This window comes from Leopardus geoffroyi, chromosome E1 (assembly GCF_018350155.1).
Source record: "Leopardus geoffroyi isolate Oge1 chromosome E1, O.geoffroyi_Oge1_pat1.0, whole genome shotgun sequence".
Lineage (NCBI taxonomy): Eukaryota > Metazoa > Chordata > Mammalia > Carnivora > Felidae > Leopardus > Leopardus geoffroyi.
In genome coordinates this window covers 36,596,822-36,617,334 of record NC_059330.1, presented here as the reverse complement: position 1 = coordinate 36,617,334, position 20,513 = coordinate 36,596,822, and the positions used below count along the sequence as shown (strand labels likewise).

Here is a 20,513-nt window from a genome sequence, read left to right as displayed (position 1 = left end):
TTTTCTGGCTGGCTGGTGGAAGGCCAGGGTAGAGTCCAGCTCGGCCTTTCCCTTACTCCAGCCCCGTGTGGGATTTCTGGGCCTCCCAGTCCCCCAGACGGGGGAAAGCCTATCCCTTGGCCCAAGTACCGCTGACCAAGCCAGGGATGTAGGTGGCTAAGAGAGGCTGCTGGCAAGCACCCTGCTTTCCCTTCCCTACACCCCAGATCTGTCAAGAATGGTCTAGGGTGTGCCCAGTGATGGGAGAGGCAGGCCCCCAGAGAAAAGACAAGTGGGAGGGCAGTGGAGTAGGGGAAACATTTATTTGACTTCAAGGAAAGCTACAAACAAATACCAAAAGCGAATCACTGAGACAGGCCCGGCAAAGGCAAAGACAGATTTCACACGTAGCACAGCATCCACTCACTCACTACAAATGGTCTTAGAAGCGAACTGGGGGTGGGGGGTGGGGAGGGGATGGGTCTGACCCAGACTATCCCCATATTTACAAGGTTTGGGCCCTCTACTCCAGACCCATGGACTCACAGAGAAATACACAAGACATTTTACACTGAGGATTATTTTTGTTTCCCTACACTCCCAGGCCAGGCCTTGTGGGGCCTACCCAGGCGGCAGGAACCTTACTCTCAAGGTTTACCTTCCCTCTTCTCCATATCACCCTCTTTAGCCCTCCCTGCCCCCTTCCCACCCCAGGACCAAGCCACTGGGAGACTTGGGCCTGGGGAGTGGGGAGGGAGGAGGAGGAGGAGGGTGGAAAGAGACAGTCACGGACTCCATCGCGGAGGCCAGCTCAGCTGGGCCAGGGCGCCGCGGCACTACCCCACCTCAACTGCTGCCCCTTAGAGAAGTTTCAAGCTGAAACTCAAAATACAGCGATCATCCTTTTATAAATAAGTTAGAAGAACACAGATGGGGAGGGGAAAGTTCACATTAAACATGCGAGTTTCTTTCTTTCCTGGGGAAGGAGTGCAACCACAGACACGAACATTCAGAAATACTGGCGGATTTGGGGTGAGTGGAGGGGCGTGGGGAGCATGGAGGGAAAATAATAATAATTATTATTATTAACAATAATAACAAGATTAACCAGTCCAGGAGAGAGGGAGCCACAGGAAGACCTAAGACCGAACGAAAAATCGTAACACAAGGCCGGGGCGAGGCAGGCTCGTGGGAACCGGTCCCCAGCGGGCAGTGGCAGCGCAGGGAGGCTTGGAGGGGCCAGGGCTGGGGGCGGCAAGGGCTCTTGGGCCACCCAGGGCTCCTCCCGGCGGGCTCAGGGCTGGAAGGCGCTGCCGGCTGTAGCCAGGCTCATACTTTTCAGTTTGTTGTCTTTCTTCCACTTCATGCGCCGGTTCTGGAACCAGATCTTGATCTGGCGCTCGGACAGGCAGAGCGCGTGGGCGATCTCGATGCGCCGCCGCCGCGTCAGGTAGCGGTTAAAGTGGAACTCCTTCTCCAGCTCTAGGGTCTGGTAGCGGGTGTACGCGGTCCGGGCCCTTTTCCCGTCCGGCCCGGTCATATCTGGAGCAGACAGAGTAGAGCCGCGAGGCAATGTTATTCCGGTTAAGGGAGGGGGGCACTGGATGGGAGAGGGGCGTGGAGCAGGACCCAGGCGTCCCTGGCACCCAGCTCACCGCAGCTCCAATCCTCCCCACTCCAGACGCCCGCATCCGAGCTCGCTTCTGCACCCCCTTCTCCTGCAGCCCCCACTTCTGCCGGCAGTGAATGCGCCCGGCTTTGTCTCTTGCTCCCTCCCTGTGCCTCACCCTTCGCTGGGCTCAGGCGGCCGCTCGCCCCGGGAGGGAGGAGAGCGGCTGCACTTTTGCCCTGGAAAGCTCGTTTTACTGCTCGCCCCTCCTTTGCTAGCAGCAGCCTCAAAATTTCGGGGGTAAGCACGACCCTTCCCCACGTTACATAAACCCCATCCTTCATCCTATAGCTAGTACAGCTGGGCAAATAAAACCTTAGCCGAATCTGGAGACAAATGATTAAAAATACTCCTCCCCAGCTAAAGACCTAGACCTTCTTTGGCTCTATCCCCCGAGCTGTGAGGACCCTCTTAGAGACTTCTCCCCCCACCCCGGAAAAAAAAAATAAATCTATATTTGAGGAAAAGCCAAGCTCTCCTCGCCTCCCCCCCCCCCAACCTCCCCAAACGCAGAGAAGGAAAGCCGGGGAAGACAAAAAAGGGAGCGAAAGCGACAATTACCATGGCTGATGTGAAGCTTCCTCATCCAGGGGAATATCTGCGGAGTCTGCCCCTCGGGCGCGGCTGTGGAGGTGGCCATGGGCTCTGGCTGTGCCCGAGCTAGGCTCGGGCTGCTTAGCTGGCTCGCCGCTTCCTCAGGCTCCGAGGATGCGCTGGCCTCGTCTATTTCGGTGAAATTGGCGCTGGAGCTGGCCGGGGTCGCCTGGTCGGAGGGGGACGAAGCAGAGGGCTTGGCGCTGTGGCTGTCGCCGTTGGTGCAGGGCAGGGACTCGGGCGAGGACAGGGAGCAGCTCGACGCCGCCTGCCTGAAGCGGGGCTCCTGGGCGGGCGCGGGGAAGGCGCGCGAGCTCTCGCCCACCGCCCCAAAGTGGCTGGAGGAGGCCGAGGAGCGGTTGACGCTGAGGTCCATCCCATTGTAATTGTAGCCGTAAGAGCCGGTGTGCATGGCAGCGGGATCCCTGTAGGAGCCGCTCAGAGAGCTGCCACTGCCATAATTTAGCAACTGATAGTCCGGGCCATTTGGATAACGCCCCGAGAAGGAGTTTACAAAGTACGAGCTCATTTGGGTGATTTTGGAGGGCTTGATTTGTGGATCGTGGTCGTTATAACCCTGTGCTTCACGATTTATGATGTATTAATGAATTATAGCGATGCACTGTACTTCGTTTTGCTATGTATGCGGCCAAATATGGGGGGGGGGTTGGAAGGGGGATGGGGGGGCGTTAGAGAATCACGTGCTTTTGTTGACCAGTCGTAAATTCTCGCTGATGACCTCAAGAGGTAATTCATGCTCTATGGTTACAAATAATGACGATCCGAGAATCGTTAGGGCCGATTCAATGCGAGCCTCCGAGAGAGGGGGAAAAAAGGAGAAGGGGGAGAAACCGGCAGAAGGTTGGCGGCGGCCTCTGAGCAGAGCGCGCCACCTCCCGGCGATCGGCGGGAGCGCGGGCCGCAGACTGCCATGGCGGCGACCGCTGCCTCCCTGCTGGCTCCCTGCAAACGCCGGGCGAGAAAAGAAACCTGGGCCAGGCTCACCCGCAGAGTTGAGTCTTTTAGAGGAGGGACCCAGTTGAGCCTTTACCCACTTTCTTGGAAGTGGTGTTAGACTACTGGTGTCCTTCTCCTTGTCATTATTATTATTATTATTTTCACTCTGGATGAGATGATCAAAAACTGAGTCGCTTTTCCCTTATGTGGGCTTTGCAAGTCTCCGAGTTGGGGAAGGAAATGGTGGGGGGAGGGTTGGAAGATGTGTGAAAAACAATTATTGCAATGCGTTTCCCCCTGAGTTCAGCCCGGCCTGCTTCCTGCCTGGACTGCTGTGGCCCATGCATAGCGTCCAGGCGGAGCTGGCAGGGCTGGGCCGAGGGTTCCACGGAGAAGCTTTCACTTCTGTGCCCTTTAGAAGTTTGGAATCCTCCTCCTGACTTCCTCTTCATCCTTAGCCCAGGCCCGGAAAATGGCAAAGCAGGACAGGGACCCCAGAGGAGGAACAGGGCCGGGGCGAAGCGGCCTAGTTTAGGGGAAAACGGCAGCAGAGTAGGTGCCTGGGGTTTGGGGTTCTGAGAGTCTGGGATGAAGGCAAGACCCTTTCACCAGATGCCCGCTATTGCATTGGGAGGCCCCACTGAAGGCCCCTTGCTGGCATCTGGGTAGTTTCAGAATGTGCTCCGTGGCCCACATCTTCCCTGGAAAGGGGTTCCGAGGACCAGCGGCGCCTTGCTGAGCACGCTGGGCGGTCAAAGACCGCCGCAGCTGGGCTCCTTCTGCCGGATGGCTATTTTCTTTAAAAATAAAAAAGCGAGAGAGAGGGAGGAGGAAGAAAGGAAAACAGTGTCCGCAGATTGCTGCCTGGGTGAGGGTGGGGGTGGGGAGAAAATGGGTCGTTTTTTTGGTTGAGGGCATGAGACCAAAATGCCCCATCACCTGGCCTCCTGCCCTCAAGTGTCCAAGGAGCAGGGGAAAGTCGTGCCCTCCACCCTGCGCCCGTCGGCGCCTTCAAATTCCCCTACTTGTCGATGAGCTCCTGCTTGAGGCAGGAAGGGGCGCCTGGAGCCTTCAGCTGCGCGCGGAGAGATACCCGGTGGCCCCGATTTTAGTCTCCAGAGGCACGGGCCGGGGGCCGAGGGCCAAGGCCGGAGGAGATCAGGCCATGTGGACAGGCCAAAGGCTACCGGCTTCGCGATCGTGAGGACAGCAAGGCGCTGCTGAGGCGCCAGACCCTCCTGGCTGTCTCTGCAGGGGCTCCGGGCTCGGGCTCGGGGCCTCGGTCGTCCCTCGTGCCACGGACAAACGAGGAAAAGCTAGAGAATGAGAGGGAAACGGCCCTTCTCCGTCCCCCAAGTGTGCACCAGGAGAGGCTGTTTGGAGCCTCAGCACTGGCGACGCGCGGCGCGGGAGCCTGGGCGGGACCGCTCCAGCCTTTATCTCAACTGTAACTTCCGAGTCGTGTCGGGCCCGCTGGGGCCGACCAGGGCTCCAGCCTTTGCTGCGGAGTTTCCGGCACTGGGACGATGGGGTGGCCTTGGGGGTGGGGGAGTGGCAGGGGAGGAGTAGAGGTGACCGAGCGGCGAGTTTTAACGTCTTTATTATTATTATCATCATCATTATTAATAATATTAATATTATTACCGAAGTATTTCACGTCCAGAGCTAAGACAAGACTACAAACACAACACATAGAAAATTAATAAAATAGAACTTTGTTTTCTTCTGAGGCTCCTCTTCTTACTTCTAGGTAGTATGTGCTCCTTCCAGTGGCTTTAGGGAGGGGGTGGGAGAGAGGTCTGGGGTCAGGGAGTCTTCGAGGCCCCCGCTGAGGGGACTGCGAATCTACCATTGAACCGTGCACCGGGGACATGGACGAAATGAGACGCGACACGGACAAGAGCATTTTGCTCTGCTTCCAGGAAACATCAAGTGAGTCCGGTCCTCAGTTCTCACAGGGGAGCCTGATGGGGCTGAAGCTGGTCCCGCAGGGATGGAGGGGGCGCTCAGGGTGCTGGGTGGGCTCAGGCGGCAGGGCCTCCCAGCACCCAATGAGAGCTCTGCGGGCGGGGGCGTCCAGAGAGCGCTGGGCCCCCCCCCCGCACGTGTCGTGCGCTAGAGAGCAGGTCCCCCGGGTCCCCCGCCCGCAGAGCCTTCTCGGGGCTCTCCGAGGCCCTCGGCTCCCCACAGGCCGCTCCCTTCGCGTCCCCCCTCCCTTTCCAACGCCTTCACTCCGCTGGTTTTTCTTCCTCCTCCTCGGCACTGAGCTGAGACGCGCTGAGCAGTTTGCTCTCCTTTTTCCACTTCATGCGCCGGTTCTGGAACCAGATCTTGATCTGCCGCTCGGTCAGGCACAGGGCGTGCGCGATCTCGATGCGCCGCCGCCGCGTCAGGTAGCGATTGTAGTGAAACTCTTTCTCCAGCTCCAGCGTCTGGTAGCGCGTGTAGGTCTGGCGGCCGCGTCGGCCGCTGGGCCCAAAGGAGGAACCTGTTACGCAGAGAGAAGATGCTGAGGCCTGGGGTCAGCGGGGCCAGAACCCCCTCCCCCACTCGACCCTCAGACATGGACTCTAGCCTGTCCCGGGATGCCCTCCGCTCTCCGAGAGTTCCCTGCTCCCCCCGCCCCCCTCTTTCACTCCTCCAGCGCCCCCTCCAGATTCCCTCCGGGTCTCCCAGGCCTGTGCCTCTGGTCTAGACTCCAGGTGGGGGATGGGAGGAGGGCTTAAAATCCCACCTGAACCGAGGGGGAGGGGCTGGGGAAGCACTGGCCAGGTGTGTCTCTTCCTAGCCTCATCTTTTCTTTCCATCTATCTGGCTCCCCCACCACCCTGTGATAGATTCCAGCCCTTAATCCGTAATGACGTGGATCGATCCATAGTCGGCATTAACGGCTCCTCACTTTCGTGTCCCGCTAATGGACATCAATTTGGGACTTCAGGCCGACAAATAATCCAACCTGAGACCCAGGCGCCTGCTTCTCCCTCTCTCCCCCTCCGCCTGCCTGCGCCTGCTCCCTCTCCCTTTCTTCCCCTTATTCGCCCTCCCTCCTCTGACTACCACCCCTTTCCTGGTGCCTCCTCCTTCCCCAGCCCCGGACCCCCAGGGAAACACAGTCCGGGACAGACTCAACTCTCCCTCGCCAGCGTCACGCCGCCCCCCTTCCTATGACGCACTCCGTTTTTAATGGAACCGTCTTCGGGTGGGGGACCCGACCAGGGCTGGGGGCACGAGGGAAAGCCACGCCAGTGGCTGCGGCCCCTGCCCCCTCCCCTGCCCCGGAATCCGGCTCTGGCGTGGCCCTCCGGGAGAGCCCACTCGCTCCCCCTGGCTCCCAGTGCAGCTGGGACTTTGCAAACTTTGTAACTCCTGAGGGCCAGAGGACAGAGCGGGAGACCCGGGGCAGGCGCCCAGTCCTCCCTTAGCTCCTAACTGAGATGCCCACCCAGCACCCCGGGGGGGGGGGCGGGGGCGGGAAGGAGGTGGGGGCGCTACTTCTGTCCCCGGGGGTGGGGGCCCGCGGGGGTCGGGGCGGCCGCGGGAGGGCTCACTCACTGTTGCACGAATTCATCCGCTGCATCCACGGGTAGACCGGGGTGGAGCACTTCTGCTCCTCCGCCTCGCCGAACACGCTCTTGTCCTGCGCACAGTCTGACTTCCGCGGCTCAGGGTGGAACCGGGGTGGCTCTTCGGCGCCCGAGAGCGCGCAGGCCGACTCCTTCTCGCGGTAGAAGGCCGGCGCCGGCCCGTAGTCGCAGGGCGCCGCTCGGCCGTAGCCGCCGCCAGCGGGCGGGTAATAGGAGGAAGCGGCAAAGCCCTTGTCCTGGCCGGGCCCGGGCCCGTAGGGCGCGGGGTAGTGCCTCAGCGGGTCCGCATAGCCCGACGAGTAGAGCGGTAGCTGGCCCAGGAAGGACTCCTGCCCGCTGGCCAGAGTGACGGGGAAGGTGGAGTTCACGAAATAGGAACTCATTGGGAGGGGAGGCGCGCTCGGCCGCTGCTGCTCCGCCGGGTTTATGATTTGTTGTGTTTTATAGTCCGAGCGCCGCGCCTATTAGTAGTATATCTGAGATTGGGTTTTAGCTGAGGGGGGATGGCGAGGTGCCAGTGAGGGCCAGAAGGAAATACAACCATCTGATCCAACACTGACCAATGGCAGAGGCAGGAATTGTCAAATAGCACCCAGGAGGAGCGCAGCCCGCGCGAGGGACCCGCGCACAAACCTATCAACCTTTTTTTTTCCCCTCCTTCTTCTCCTTCTCCTCTCTCTCTCTCTCTCTCTCCGACAACACAACGCGTCCTGTTCCACCTACGTAGGATCTGCGAAAGAGGCGTCTGTGCCTTGGAGGGAGGAGGGAGCATTTGGATTGAGACCACCCCATCCCCCAGTGATTAAATAAATATATCCCTCCCCTCCCCACGCAGGATAGGAAAAAGTTAATTGTGTTTTCAGAAAAGTTAACCCCTGCGTGGCTTGAGCCCCGTTCCCTCAAGGGAAGGGTGGGTAAATGTCCCCCGAATGAATCTCCGCGTGATGAGGAGAGAACTAAAGGAAAAGGTTTGTTTCTAGGGTTTTGTGTAGGTAGAAAAGGAGAAGAGTTCACTGTTTAGCATCGCTTTCAGAAAGAGAGGCAAAGAAGACGAAGCACTCTCCTTCCCAGGTGAAAACTGTTTTTCCTGCTTCTCAGGTCTACTCTGTCTCCTCCAAGCCTGGGTTTATTATTCTCGCTTCTTCACAATTCTTATGGTCTGAAAGGCAGGCCAGAGCCCAGAGGACCCAGAAGTCTGGGAAATAGGCGGGTCTGAGCCCAAGGTTCTCCCTCCGGCTCTGTGGCTAGGTTAAGCTAAGCGAGGCTAGGAGCTTCTTGGAAGGCTACAGCGGCTGCCCAAGACGTCCTGCCTGGTTCCAGCATCTGCTGCTTGCTCTTGGAATGGGAAGGGGCACTGGGGAAAGGGAATAGCCTTCTCTTCGCTTGTGGGATAGGGCGAGGAAGAGGAAAGGACATCCCCCAGCCTAGGTTTCCCTGATCCCTACCCTGCCTGCAACCCTCACTCCACCCCCACCCCCTACCCCCCAAATCATTAGAATATCCTGGGCTACAGATTCTTAAGAATCAAAGATATCTCCGTACGTCTGGGTACAGGGAAGAAATTGTTCCCTCTCCAATTCTGGGTCCTCAAAACTGCCTAATATTTGAGACAATCAGAGACAGCCGGGAAGAGAGGGGACCTGGCTCCTTTTCCAGGTCTCTCCAGAAGCTGGCAGGTCTCTTTAAAATGAATTTTTTTCCCAAGACTCGGTTTGGGCTTAGTTTTATAAGGAGGGAGAGGTGTTCAGGTCCTCCCGGGGACTCAGCAGGCAGCTTACAACTATCAGCCCGAATCCCCTCTCCAGAGGCTCACCACCCTTCTGTCAGACTCTCAGTGTCTCTCCAGCCCCTCCCACATCTCATATTTGTATCACCAGCTTTGCTGCTGCACAGGCTTGAGTGTGAGAAAGAGTGCTCATCTCTGTTCCTCTCTCTCTCTCTCCCTCTCTCTCTCTCTCTCTCTCTCTCTCATCTAAGGAAAATGAGCCTTGAAGCCAGGCTGGAAGACGGAATCACAATATGTTTTCAACATTCTAACTATGCACATGGAAGCCAGGCACTAAAGGTCGATAATGTTCAGACCTGAGTTCAGGAATGAGTCAGGATGTGTGACAAAATCTGATGATGAAGGGGCCAGCTGACTGTCTGCTAGCTCATACTTTGGGTTCCTTTTTGTGGGCCAAGTTTGCCCACCAAAGATGACACAAGATACTAGGGAAAGTGGTTGGGATACTAGGGAAAGGGCTGAGCTTGGTGACCAAAAGTGGGAAATTGGTTGGTTGCACAGTGGCCTACAAGGATCCCGGAACTCGGGAATGCTTCTAGGCTATACCTTCATGGCCACGTAGTGATCCCTGGATGTCCCACCAATCACTTCCTAGCCCAACTTGGGGGGGGGGGAAGGGGGTTACCAAAATTTAAGAAAATAAACTCAAGTCTTCTAATGATGAAGAATCCTAAGTGCCCCAATCTAGCTGTGATTGGGCCAACTCCTAGAGAGGAATAGGGAACATTTGGGCTGGGGAAGCAAGGTCAGGAGGGTGCCTGTATGCACCTCCCTCCTCCTTGCCACTGAGGCTAGGCCTTGGGCCATATCTGTCCTGCCTCCTCCCTGGCCACAGTGTCCCCTTCCTAGAAATGCACAATGTGGGCTTTGCTGTGGAGTCGGGACTAAGTAGGATGCTGTAAGACAGGGAGACTTCCCTGATACAGAAGCATGAAAATAATCTCCTTATCCTTAGAGCCACAGCCCCAAATTAACCTCACCTCTGCAGGTTGCCTGTCACGAGATGGAGCCTGAAGCAGGGCCTGGGCGCCTGGAGTCCGGCATGAAAAGAAATAGCGCCTCATCGCTCTTATCTAAGCCCAGAGGTATTTATGAGCGTTTATTCGTCTGATCCGTTTGTTTGGGAGAAAGAGCAGACAGGGCCCGGCCAGAGGCCGCCTGGTCTCTGGAGCCAGATCTCTGCGGATCCGTCTGTGGTTCGGTCCACTGCCGTCTGTCTGTCTCCAAGGGGGAATATGTAAATACCCAGCAGGCACAGCCGTCTGCCAGTCTGGGGTGTCTCTCCCAGCCTCATTGAGGAAGTGCGTATATAGAGAGATGGATATAAATGTGTACCAAGTCTTGAGTATGCAACAGAAGGATTGTACAGAAACCCCACAGGCAGAATTTATAATTGTAATATTCTATGCTGTAGATCCGAGCTCCTCTGGATGCGCACGCATTTTCATTTCCCAGGGAAATGTCCGAGTTGTGCTCAGCAACTGAGTAAAATTCTCCTGCACCGGTAACCTCAGGGAGGGGTTTTTGCCTGTATGTGTACGGAGGAGAGGAGGATTGAGACACTGTCCAAGTTTCCCATTTCCTCACAGCTACAAAGCTCCCCCCACCTCCGGCTCATTGGGTTGTGGACATCTTCCCCCAGCCCACTCCCAATTCTGGCTGGGATGGAGCGAATGAAAATAACTCGACTCAATTCTTCCCCTAGACTCTGTGATTCTCTGAATTTGGGAAACATAAATGTTCCCAGAGGGAGTTCCCAACCTAGGGGAGCTGTTTACTAGGGATATTGCCTTAAAATTAGCCCGCCCAAAGCGCCGGTACAAAAACCTCATTTCCATTATGCAAATGAACGGCACCGTCTCTGATCTTGGGGGGTGGGATGGGCGGTGACGCTCAGCTCACTCTCCCTGTTCCTGGCACCCAGGTCCATGGGCACCCCAGGAGCCCCAAAGTGTTTCAGTCCCCTGTACCAGCCACCTTCCCTCCCTACCTGTCTTTCGGATTGCCCACAAGAAAGAGGGGCCCAAGACTTTCCGGGAAGGCTCCCTCGGGGCCTCCGCACTGGGCCGGGCCTTCTGGCCTCGGAAAGTCACTCTTTCTAACCAAATGCTGAAAGGGCAGCTCTCCTGTGGTCCAGACTCTGGAGGCGCCACAGCCGCTGGGTTTGCCCCCCAGCACTGCTGGCCCCCCTCCACCTCGGCAGTTCTGGCCCAGACCCTAGTAACACCTCGGCCTGCCTGGCACCGCAGGCAATTTCCTGGAGCCCCCGCCCAGGAACTGGGGCCACAGCACCTTGAAAGGAGCGGCCAGAGCTTCCTCCTGCGGCTTGAAAGCCCGAGCTAATCAGTAACCCGTGAGACAGGGGCCAATATTCAAACTCGGCAGCGGAGGCCCCGTACCCCTGCCCTCGCCACCCCCTTCTGGGAGAGCAGTCGGGTTAAGCGGGTGTGAGGGGTCCTGCAAGAACGGAAATCACAATGGTCTGGTTCCTTAATGATTGATCCCTCTCCCACTCCCAATTTTTACCCAAAGCATATTTGTGTCGATTTTGCTTGAAACGGTCGAGAATGGGGGAGGGGACCCACACTCACTTGCAGACACCAACAGTTTCCAGAAAATTCGGCTCAATTCCTTCACCACGGACTCACCGGCCAACCCGGAGAACACAGACCCGGTCTGTCTTTAGACAGCCGAGTGGAACTGCGGGACCGGCGCCTCCCCTGCTGGCCCCCTCCTTTGGCCGAAAAGAAAACCAAATAAACCTTGAACAGCCTTGGCCTCGCATCTCCCGAGCGGCCCGGATGATCCCCTCTGTAGCCTTGGAGGGGTAGGAGGGTGAGGACTCTCGACTCTGATCCCCCAACCCTTTGGTTCAGGGCCCCCTGCCCGCGGGATGCAGTATTAGTCCTTTTTAAATATGTCCTAGAAAAAGCCGCTTTCCCAGCCAGCCGCTGGGTTTGGAGCTGGAATGGGGCGGGCCAGGAGGAAGGGACACTTGTTTTCTAATCCACACGCGGAATGGCGGGTACCAAGATCCAGCGGAAAGCGACAATCTGGGCCCGAAGTCCCCGCAACCCGCCGAACCTGAGCAGCAGGGGCTCCGGGCGTCGCGCGCGGTTCAGGCAGTGTCGCCCGGCTTGCGGCGCCGAAGCCGCATGTCTCCGAACGGACGGTAGATGGCAGCAAACCGCATAATTTGGGTCAGAGCAAACTGTCTAAGGGATGATTTATAACCACACCAAGACTACAGGAGAAAAAGACCTTCAGTCTGGATGGGTTTGGGGAATTTTTCCTTTGAGAATAGGCCCCGAGTACCGTGGGTGCTGTCCGAGAACTTCTCTCGCTGTGCAGCCGAGGGTCCCCGCAGGTACCCAGTCCGGGCCTGCTTCTAGGCATCTACCTGTGCCTCCAGGGACCCCCTTCCCGCGCCACAAGTGGCCTGCATCCCTCTCTTCCCAGCTCAGGATCCAGAATGCCAACATCCCCCTACCGACCCCCATCCCCCGCGATCCCTGGGCCACCAGAGGCCCCAGGCCGAACGCTCTGCATTTGGTCTTTAAAAAGAGGAAAGCGATCACCTATTCGTGCAAACCAAACTAAAACATAGTCTCTCCTGCCCTCCACGCCCCAAACCGCTTATCTCTCCACTGGCAGCTTCCCCGGAAGCCCTCCCACTCACTCTGTTTTTAGGTTCTCACCAGCTTTCCCGTTCTTCCACCCCACCAGCTACTTTAGGAATTTCGGCCTCCCTCCCAACGATCCTTCTCCCCCCTCCTCCCCACCCCCAGGAGGCCTGGCTGGAGAATGAAATCAGGCGCCGGAGGGACAGGACTAGCTGTCTGAGCTCAGCGCCAGGCAGCTCTCCAGTCCGGACACCATCAGGTTCCCTAACTGGGTTTTCTTTTTTATTTTCTTCTGCTGCTGCTTCTTCTTCTCTCTCTGTCCCTCCCTGTTTTGTTTTTGTTTTTGTGTACAAGCCTCAAACACAACAACACACTCCACAGCTTCTTCACAATCACCACGGTTGGATCCGGGGAAAGTTTGAGGTGCTCCCACCTGAGACACACACATGGCAATTTCCTCCACCGAAATCCACACACCCATAAAACACAAGTAATAGAATCAATATTGCACAGACACCAACACGCTGTGACCTACCGCGTTAAAAACCACAAAACTGTCTCCCTGCAGAGCGACGCTCCCTCCTGCGGGAGTGGCGACAGACCTGGGCATTCTCAGGCTGGCTTCCTGGGGGGAGGGGGTCTCCCTCGATGTTGGTGCCTCCACCCACAGCCCTTGAATTTCAAAAATGTCTCCGTAAGGGAGATAATGAGCATTTCTCTGTGAATTGTTCTTTCTGTGTCCCTCTAGCCGCCGCCTCCTCGCCCTCCTCGCCCTCGCGGGCCTCTGCGGACATTCCAGGCCCTCCAGAGACCAGAACGTCCCTCGGCACCACCTCCCCTTGTGCCAATGCCGCCGGGAAACCGCCGATACCCATGCCGGGCAAGAGAACTGCGCGGGGGGCAACTGGGGGAGGCCGGAACAAGGGGGGGGGGGATGGTGGGAGGGGGAGGGGGCGCGCACCCACAGAGGCCATAGCGACAGGCTTCTAGGGCGCCCTGGAGCCCAGACGCCTCCATCGTCTCCTTTGCAGCCCCCTCGCTTGAGCCTCTCTTCCCAGCTTAAAAAGGCGACTTAGAGCTCGCCTCCGTGGTCCCTTTTCGGTTCCTCCTCCCGTCTTCCCTGCCTTGGCTCCCCCTCCAGGAAGCAGCCACCCCTCTCTCTCCAGCCACCGAATTTCCTGGGAAGCCTCTCCCTGAAGTGCCCAGAGGTGGGGTTCAGCCCCCGTCTTGGAGAGAGGGGGGGAGACGGAGACAAACCCAAGCCCCACCCCCTACAAAATCGATGCAAAAGAATAAGAAGAGAATTGTAGAATCTCCCTTACCTTTGTAGACCTTGGGATTTCTTTCCTCCGATTGATAGGGGTGAGGAGGAAGGAGGGGGGAAAAGCGTTCTGTTTCTTCTTCATCTTCCAGATAATATTGTCCCAACCTGAGAGCCGTCGCTTCCCCTTCTCTGACTTGGGAGAGAGGGTGTTTCGCTTTTCTGACATTTGCATAGAAAATGGAGTAAGTTCTGGCTTTGAAAAATGGTATCAGGCTGCAGTCCTGGGCAGATTGTCCATTTACCCTCCATGATGACTAAAATCCCAGATCAGCAAGCAAATCAACTTAGAAATTAAAATTATTTTTGGTTCTCTCTTTTGTGTAATTCCCACCCCTCCTTCCCTCTCTCTCTCTCTCTCTCTTCTTCTTTCCTCTCCCTCTCTCTTCCTCTCTCTCTTTTTCTTTATCGAGTGATACTGAAGTATAAAAATATCAAGAGGCTGGAGCCCTGAAGGACGACAGTGCTCCGACCTAGGTGTGGTGTCCAAAAGAATGCTGCATTATAACCACCAGGGAAATGATAAAAAGTTCATGTTCACGATCGCCCGGCCACATGACCGGCGCCGGCCAATCGCTGGATTCAACCACTCATAAACTTCTATCACAAAGTTGTAAATTTTCATAAAACAACAAGGAATTTATTGCATTTCTTCATGGCTGCTCCACCAGCAACCCTTTTCTCAGTCGCCATCTTCTTTTCTTCTCCTTCTCGCTATTTGGGGAAACCCCAGTATGAGAAGGGGTGAGATTTGGGGTGCAGGGAATCAGGCAGAGGAGCCACAAGGGTCCATCTGGGAAGGGGATTCTTTCCAGAACCTCCCTATTCTCACAGGAGCTCTGCCCCTTCTTCTAGTAAGAATTCACCCCAAATCCTCCCTTAGAGGGGCCATTCTAAGATAGTTTTGGGGTGAGTCGGGAGCAGCGGCAGGGATCCAGAATTGCCACTTGCATCAGGGCAAAATGAAAGCTTCAGTGCCCCCTCTCCCCTTCTGAATGCCCCCCTCATTCCCAGCCCTCTAGATGGCAAGACCCCCACCTGTGAGGCTTGTGGCATTGTGGGTGTGGGGGCCCTAGATCCCCCAGGGCCTAGTTTTTGCCCGGGGAAGAAAGGTAGTCCTGATAGAGGCCAAGGCGGACAGTCTAGCAGCCAGATTCTCGCCTCTGCACCCCAGAAATTAGAAGAAGATCAAGCAGGATCCCTGCCTCTCGCGCCCAAATGCCCGCACACCCAGGTTCCCAATGACAGCTCCGTGTGTTCTCAGGGGGTTCTGCGGTCATTAATGGGGGAAACTGCAGGTCCAGGGGACTTTTACTTACAAATTCAAATTAAACAGATCCTCCTAAAATGCGCTTCCCTTCCAAACTGCTTCCCCCCCCCCCACCTCTGTCCCCATACCTGTTCTTTACATTTAAAGGATCCAAGGCTTATAATCGAATAAATTCTAAACCTCAGCTCCACAGGTCTAGATGCCGAGGCGCCGTCTCCCAGGTTTACGTTCCTCAATCAAGGGGTGTTTTGGAGGAAAACAAACAAACAAACACACACCACCAACAACCAACACAATCCACCCCGTGTTTCCCAGGTCCCCTGAAATACTCCTGTATTTTGAATTGAGCTACCAGCGCCCAGATGCAGGAAACGAAATTACATCCCCCCCACACATGTTTTTTTTTCTCTTTTTTCTCTTTCTCTCTACTCCGGAGAAGATTCCAGGTTGCCGGCCGCGCGGACCGCGGGTAGCAAGGCGCGGAGGAAGCCGGCGGAGCTGCGGCGGGAGGCGCGGCCGGCTCGGAGCGGCCCGGCTGCGGCCACACTAGCCGGGTAAACTTGCCCCGCTCAGGTTCTCGTGCTCAGGGCTCATTCTCCACCATTTTAAAGTATTATTCGGATCGCTGTGTTAATTTAGATGAGAGAAATTAAAATGCATGAAAGCAAAAGAAGTGGAAATAAAAGAACCGAACAGGTCTTGCGGAAAATGTGTGCCTAGTGAGCGGGAAGCCCGGAGCGCCCTGGCTTTGGAGGCCGCCTTGGGCCGGCCGTGCGTCTCTGGTCGCCGGCCCGGCTTCTGCTCAACGCCGCCCAGGAAGCGGGAGGGGATCTGGGGGGGGGGGGGGTCACCTTCCCTTTCCTTCCACTCTTCCTTCCTATGGGGCCTAACACTTTGGATTTCAGCTCTGCGTTTGGGCCCCAGCCTGGTCTGAAGGCCTGGAAGAGGAAGAGTTCGCGTAACTGTGGGCGTTTTGTTTTGCGAACGTGTGCGACTGGGCGTGCGGGCTCGTGGATGTGCTTCCTTGGGGGGCGAATGTGAATCCGTGTTTATAAGCCAGCGTGTGAATGTACGTTGGTATGCATAAATGTTTCTGTGAGTGAGTGTGAATGTGTGTTTACTCGTGAGTGTGTGTGAACGTGAATGCGTGCGTTCCCCGGGTCGAGTTGGGACGTGTGGATGCCTGTATGTTTATTTATGAACGTGCGAGTAGGGGTGTTTATTGGCGACTGTGCGTGGCGATGTATATATTTCTGTATGTGTGATGTCAGCCTGTGAATGTGTGTCATGCGTGCATTTGTGTATGCCAGAGTGTGTAAAGGGGATGTGTGTGGGATATCAGGGTTCGCTGGCTAGTAGCCCCCAGAGCAAGGAGGAGGAAAGAGAGCCGACCCCAAGCACAGAAAGAAACGACTAGCAGCAGAAGTTGAAGCCAAGAGGCTCTGGGATGCATAACCCTGACCCTCTCTGTCCCCCACCCCTGGTTCTAGGGAAACACAGAAAATAAGGCATCTGTTCATTTTTAAATTGTGTTTTATTTCTCCATCCTTCAGGTACACATACAACGTAAAGAGGATCACGGGGGCTCATGGGAACAAGGAGCATCGGGCAGGCCAGGTGCCCAGAGGGGACACTTGAGCTAGTCGGTGGGTCCATGGGGCTCCCTAAGGCCCCTTCAGTGCCGCTACTGGGAAGTCAGGGGGGCTCGGGAGGACGGAAACCACACACTGTAAGTCCAGACCCACAGACCACAAAGACAGCGTCAAAGAAAGGGGTTTACAAAACAGCAAGATTTTACAAAGACCTTACAATAGCGACATAGAAAAGGGGCGGCAAATCCCAGAAAGCTACAGAACAGGTAGATGATGTCCTCATATCGTACAAAACAAACCCGACGGACGTTTCTATAGGTAGTATTTTTTTTTTTCAGTGTTAAGAAACCAAAATTTCACCTTCTCTCCTTAAAAACTTTTCAACTGCTTTCCACTATTTAAATAGTTTTCCCCCCTCCCGATTTAATTTGAGTTTCCTGGATCAGTTCTCAGAGCTGGGCTTCACCTCTCTCCCTGTCTCAGCTCTCTTCCTCTGCCCTTTCTCCGGCTCTCACTCTTCCTCGTCCTCCTCCACCTCGGCCTTGTCCTGGCCTGTGGCCCCAGGACCTGCCGTCTTGTTCTCCTTTTTCCATTTCATGCGCCGGTTCTGGAACCAGATCTTGATCTGTCTTTCGGTGAGGCAGAGCGCGTGCGCGATCTCGATGCGCCTCCGGCGGGTCAGGTAGCGATTGTAGTGAAACTCCTTCTCCAGTTCCAGGGTCTGGTAGCGGGTGTAGGTCTGGCGCCCTCGCTTTCGGTCAGTCCCTGCACATAATATTTAAAGGAGAATAATCAGTGCATGTAGGAGAAGCCACGAGAAGTGGTTGGGAGAGCCCATTTCTCCACTAAGCCAGATTCTTATTTTCCATACCCCCAGCGTGTGCAGGCTTTTCTACAGGCCTCCTGAGGCAAACATCCCCACTTTCCACCCAGAAAGTCCTCCAGCCTCAGGCTTCTGGATGAAAGGTTTAGCCTGCTGGCTCTTGTGGGATGAAGGAAGGTTAATCCTCCCATCACCCCTGGGACCAAGGACCCCAAGCCTCCCTTTTTGGATAGTGACTCTGATGTCTTTAGGGCAATGGGGCAATGGAAACCATAGAAGTGACCCTGGAGTGGGGCTCTAGGCCTGGCCTGAGTGCTTTTCCCAAAAAGAAAAGGAAACAAAGGAGCCTTATAGACCCAGTCTCTCTCTCTCTCTCTCTCTCTCTCTCACACACACACACACACACACACACACACACACAGCCTGTTGTGGTATGAGGCGGAGGTGAGAATTTGCAGATTTCCTTGGAGCTCAGAGTTGGCCTGAGAGCAGTTGCCCTCTGATGACCATTTTCCAGTGAGTGGCTGAGGTTCAGACAGGGCCAGGCTGTCCTGCCTGCCCACCTGCCCAGACGACCCAGTTCTCCAAATCAATATTTGGGCCTCCAGGAAGGAAGGCACAGGGGAGACAGCAGCCTGGTTTGGGGTGGAACGTGGAGTATCAGGGTGGTGGGGGCTGAAGGCCAGAGGAGAGCTTTCCAGGTTAGGCCAAAACCCTGAGGAGCCTTGGGGGAGGCTGCACTGGGGGCGGTGCCGATGCCAGCCCTCCTGGGAAGTAGACGTGGGAGGAGGGACTAGGGGCCCTAATTTCAAGTCAGATAAAAGCCAACGTGAAATGTTTACGAGCAGAAAAATTTGGGCTTTGATAAATCAACTGGAAAGGCAGTTGAAGTATGGAGCAGGTAATGGGGACAGTGACCGCCAATATGGATGGTGTAGGAGCTGGGCTGCTTCTGGCTGGATTAGGGGCCTCTGACCACAAGTCTTGGGCCTTCTGAACCTTGGGGTTGGGCCCTGAGACCAGGAAAGCATTAAGAAAGATGTCTGGTTCGGGCTAGTCAGGAGACTCTACTCTCTTGGGGCTCCTGCAGTAGCCTCTTCAGTGGCCTGCGCTCTCTAACTTCTGATTTGGCTCCATGGAGACCCTCTCCTAAGAGGACATTCACCCTTCTGGAATGATACCTGCAAACTTGCTGGCCACTTCTCCAGAGGCACTTAGGAACCCTAGGAGGGGGCACCTGAGGAAGCCAGCTGTACTCCTATGAGGCTGCTCACCCTTTCTCTAGCTCTGCTTCCCCCTTCCCAAGTTCACTGGGGGGTCAGGAGCCTCGTCTCTCTTGGTCTCAGCCCCCCTGTCTCCACCTGCCTCTCTGGCTCTGTGTCCCTGGCTGGATCTTCATCTCTTCTCATACCCCCTCCTCCCGCCAAGCCTCTAGAGCCCACCTCTAATTGTCCAGAAGGGAATAATGGGGGAGCGGGGTTGGCTGGGAAGGAAGGGGGAGGGGAGAATTGCTGAGCGCTGCGGCCCCCTCCCCCAGACCTCCAAGCTGGGGCTGGGGGACACACCCAGAGCTGAGATCCCCGGCGGGGGAAGGGAGAAGGGAGGGGGAGACCCTAATGGCTATTCTCTGCAAACCCCAGCCTTCCTCCACAAGACAAACGGCCTCGTCTCCAGCCCGTGCCGGCGCGGCTGATAAATATTTAAAGCTAAAAGGCCGGGAGGAAAGGTGGGGGGCGGGCGGGGGCTCGGAGCGCCACGGCGTCGGCGGAGAGAGATCCGCCAAGGGAGCAGAACGAGCCTGAGAGCACCGATCAAAAAATGGGGGTGGGGGTGGGGGCGGCGCGCCGGGCTGCGGCCGAGGGGCTGCCGCGTCCCCCCACGGCCGACCTCCTACCGGAGCATTCTGGACGCGGAAAGGGGCACTCGGCCAGGAAGGGGGCGCCTTCCGGGGAATGTGCCCAGGCCACTGCGGCTCGGGATGGCTCGGTGCGCGGCGTTACCTGAGCTTCGCATCCAGGGGTAGATCCGGAAGTTACTCTCGGCCGCCAAGTCCGAGTCCCTCTGCTCCTTGGCGCCCGCCGCCTTGGCGGAGTCGCCGGGACACACCCCGGAGAGGTTCTGCTCAAAGGGCGCGCAGTGCATGTTGAAGGAACTCGGCTCGAGCCCGTAGCCGGCCGCGTAGACGCCGGCTGCACTCTGGCCCGCCATGCCCCCCCCGCCGGGGTACAAGCCCTGCATCGAGGCGGCGAAGGAAGCGCCCGAACCCGCTCCATAGCCCGGGCGCTGGGGGTTGGAAGCAAACGCGCAAGAAGTTTGTTCAGGGAAGGCTCCGGTAGCGAAAACCGAACTTGCGGCTGGATATTTAGAAAATAAAGCATTCGCATAATACAATGAACTCATAATTTGGCCGGATGATTTGTAGGCAGGGACGTTTTAGTGTCGGTTTTACGAGATTCCTTGATATATTACAGAATTAGAGTCCAGATTTACACCAAAAAGGACCCCCTTTTTCCTCTCCGGACCACGTGACCCCGCCCACGTGACGTGCCCTCCGCCAATGGCCGGGCGGCCTCCCCACGGCTCCCGGTAATGTGGAAAAAATTGTGTGGCGTTGGATTTATAAAATATGATCAATAATGAATGGGAAAGCCAAGCTCTGTGGATTGGGGCTGGGGGCTCAAGGGCCGCTGCCGACCCCCTTGGGCTGGAGGCAGCTTGCAGGCGAGATTTGGGGAGGAAGGGATTGAGTAGAAGGGAAAATAAATAACCTCGGAGCGATCCGTGTTGTCACCCCCCCCCCCCATACACCCACCTCCCCAGCCGGTTACCCAGCGAGAAACAAATGCAGGGACTGCCCGCAACTGGGTGGGTGGATGGGGGCAGGGCAGGTCTTTATTAATCTGGGCCAATTCAGCCTGGCTGGGCCTTTGGGGGAACTTGGTCCTGTTCTCCCGAGGTGAGGAGCGGAGGTGAGCCTGGCTTCCTGGCTCTCTCTGGGTGCCCCCGGACATACGGGCAGGGATGGAGTGAGGCTTCGTGGGTGCTCCTACAGGCGCGGGATCCAGCCCACAGGCGTTGGATACTGCGGTTTCTGTTGGCTTAAAAAAAAAAAAAAAAAAAAAAGATTTGAAAATAAAAAAGGAAGGGGGTGGGGTGGGTGGGAAGAGAAAGGAAGGGAGGAGGGCGGCCTGGGTATGCTGCTCTCCTGGTTCCGGGAGGCGGATGCCTCAGTCGAGCGTGGCTGCCGGAGAAGCAGAGGCAGCGAAGGAAGGAAGGCGGCGAGCCACGACCTCGGAGCTGGGCGAAGGTGGCCAA

At 56.5% G+C, this 20,513-nt stretch overlaps 4 protein-coding genes across 7 annotated transcripts in view; all 4 read right to left on the bottom strand.

Moving 5' to 3' along the window:
* HOXB8 (homeobox B8) overlaps window positions 1–20,513 on the bottom strand; it is a 64,192-nt gene that overhangs the window by 37,408 nt on the left and 6,271 nt on the right. The gene's annotated exons all lie outside the window — the stretch shown is intronic.
* Window positions 284–4,657, bottom strand: HOXB5 (homeobox B5). The gene is made up of 2 exons (XM_045488529.1): window positions 2,210–4,657; window positions 284–1,521 (listed from the first exon to the last, which is right to left on the bottom strand). The coding sequence occupies exons 1-2, from the start codon at window positions 2,769–2,771 to the stop codon at window positions 1,274–1,276; spliced, it is 810 nt and encodes a 269-aa protein (XP_045344485.1). The 5' UTR covers window positions 2,772–4,657; the 3' UTR covers window positions 284–1,273.
* HOXB6 (homeobox B6) lies at window positions 4,784–13,627 on the bottom strand. Of its 2 annotated transcripts, none has more exons than XM_045488533.1 (3): window positions 13,515–13,627; window positions 6,752–10,097; window positions 4,784–5,687 (listed from the first exon to the last, which is right to left on the bottom strand). In XM_045488533.1, exons 2-3 carry the CDS (start codon window positions 7,164–7,166, stop codon window positions 5,428–5,430), a joined length of 675 nt encoding a protein of 224 aa, XP_045344489.1. In that variant the 5' UTR covers window positions 7,167–10,097; window positions 13,515–13,627; the 3' UTR covers window positions 4,784–5,427. The 2 variants fall into 2 exon arrangements, with proteins under 2 accessions (XP_045344489.1, XP_045344490.1); XM_045488534.1 differs by lacking the exon at window positions 13,515–13,627 and adding an exon at window positions 10,560–11,272.
* Window positions 16,299–19,733, bottom strand: HOXB7 (homeobox B7). The gene is made up of 2 exons (XM_045488535.1): window positions 19,199–19,733; window positions 16,299–17,140 (listed from the first exon to the last, which is right to left on the bottom strand). Exons 1-2 carry the CDS (start codon window positions 19,596–19,598, stop codon window positions 16,887–16,889), a joined length of 654 nt encoding a protein of 217 aa, XP_045344491.1. The 5' UTR covers window positions 19,599–19,733; the 3' UTR covers window positions 16,299–16,886.

Coding starts and splice junctions, on each gene's coding strand:
- HOXB5 (XM_045488529.1), bottom strand. CDS start 2,771: ATGAGCTCGTACTTTGTAAACTCCTTCTCGGGGCGTTATCCAAATGGC. Junction 1,522..2,209: donor GAAGCTTCACATCAGCCATG/GTAATTGTCGCT, acceptor TGTCTGCTCCAG/ATATGACCGGGCCGGACGGG.
- HOXB6 (XM_045488533.1), bottom strand. CDS start 7,166: ATGAGTTCCTATTTCGTGAACTCCACCTTCCCCGTCACTCTGGCCAGC. Junction 5,688..6,751: donor GCGGATGAATTCGTGCAACA/GTGAGTGAGCCC, acceptor TCTGCGTAACAG/GTTCCTCCTTTGGGCCCAGC.
- HOXB7 (XM_045488535.1), bottom strand. CDS start 19,598: ATGAGTTCATTGTATTATGCGAATGCTTTATTTTCTAAATATCCAGCC. Junction 17,141..19,198: donor CCCCTGGATGCGAAGCTCAG/GTAACGCCGCGC, acceptor TATTATGTGCAG/GGACTGACCGAAAGCGAGGG.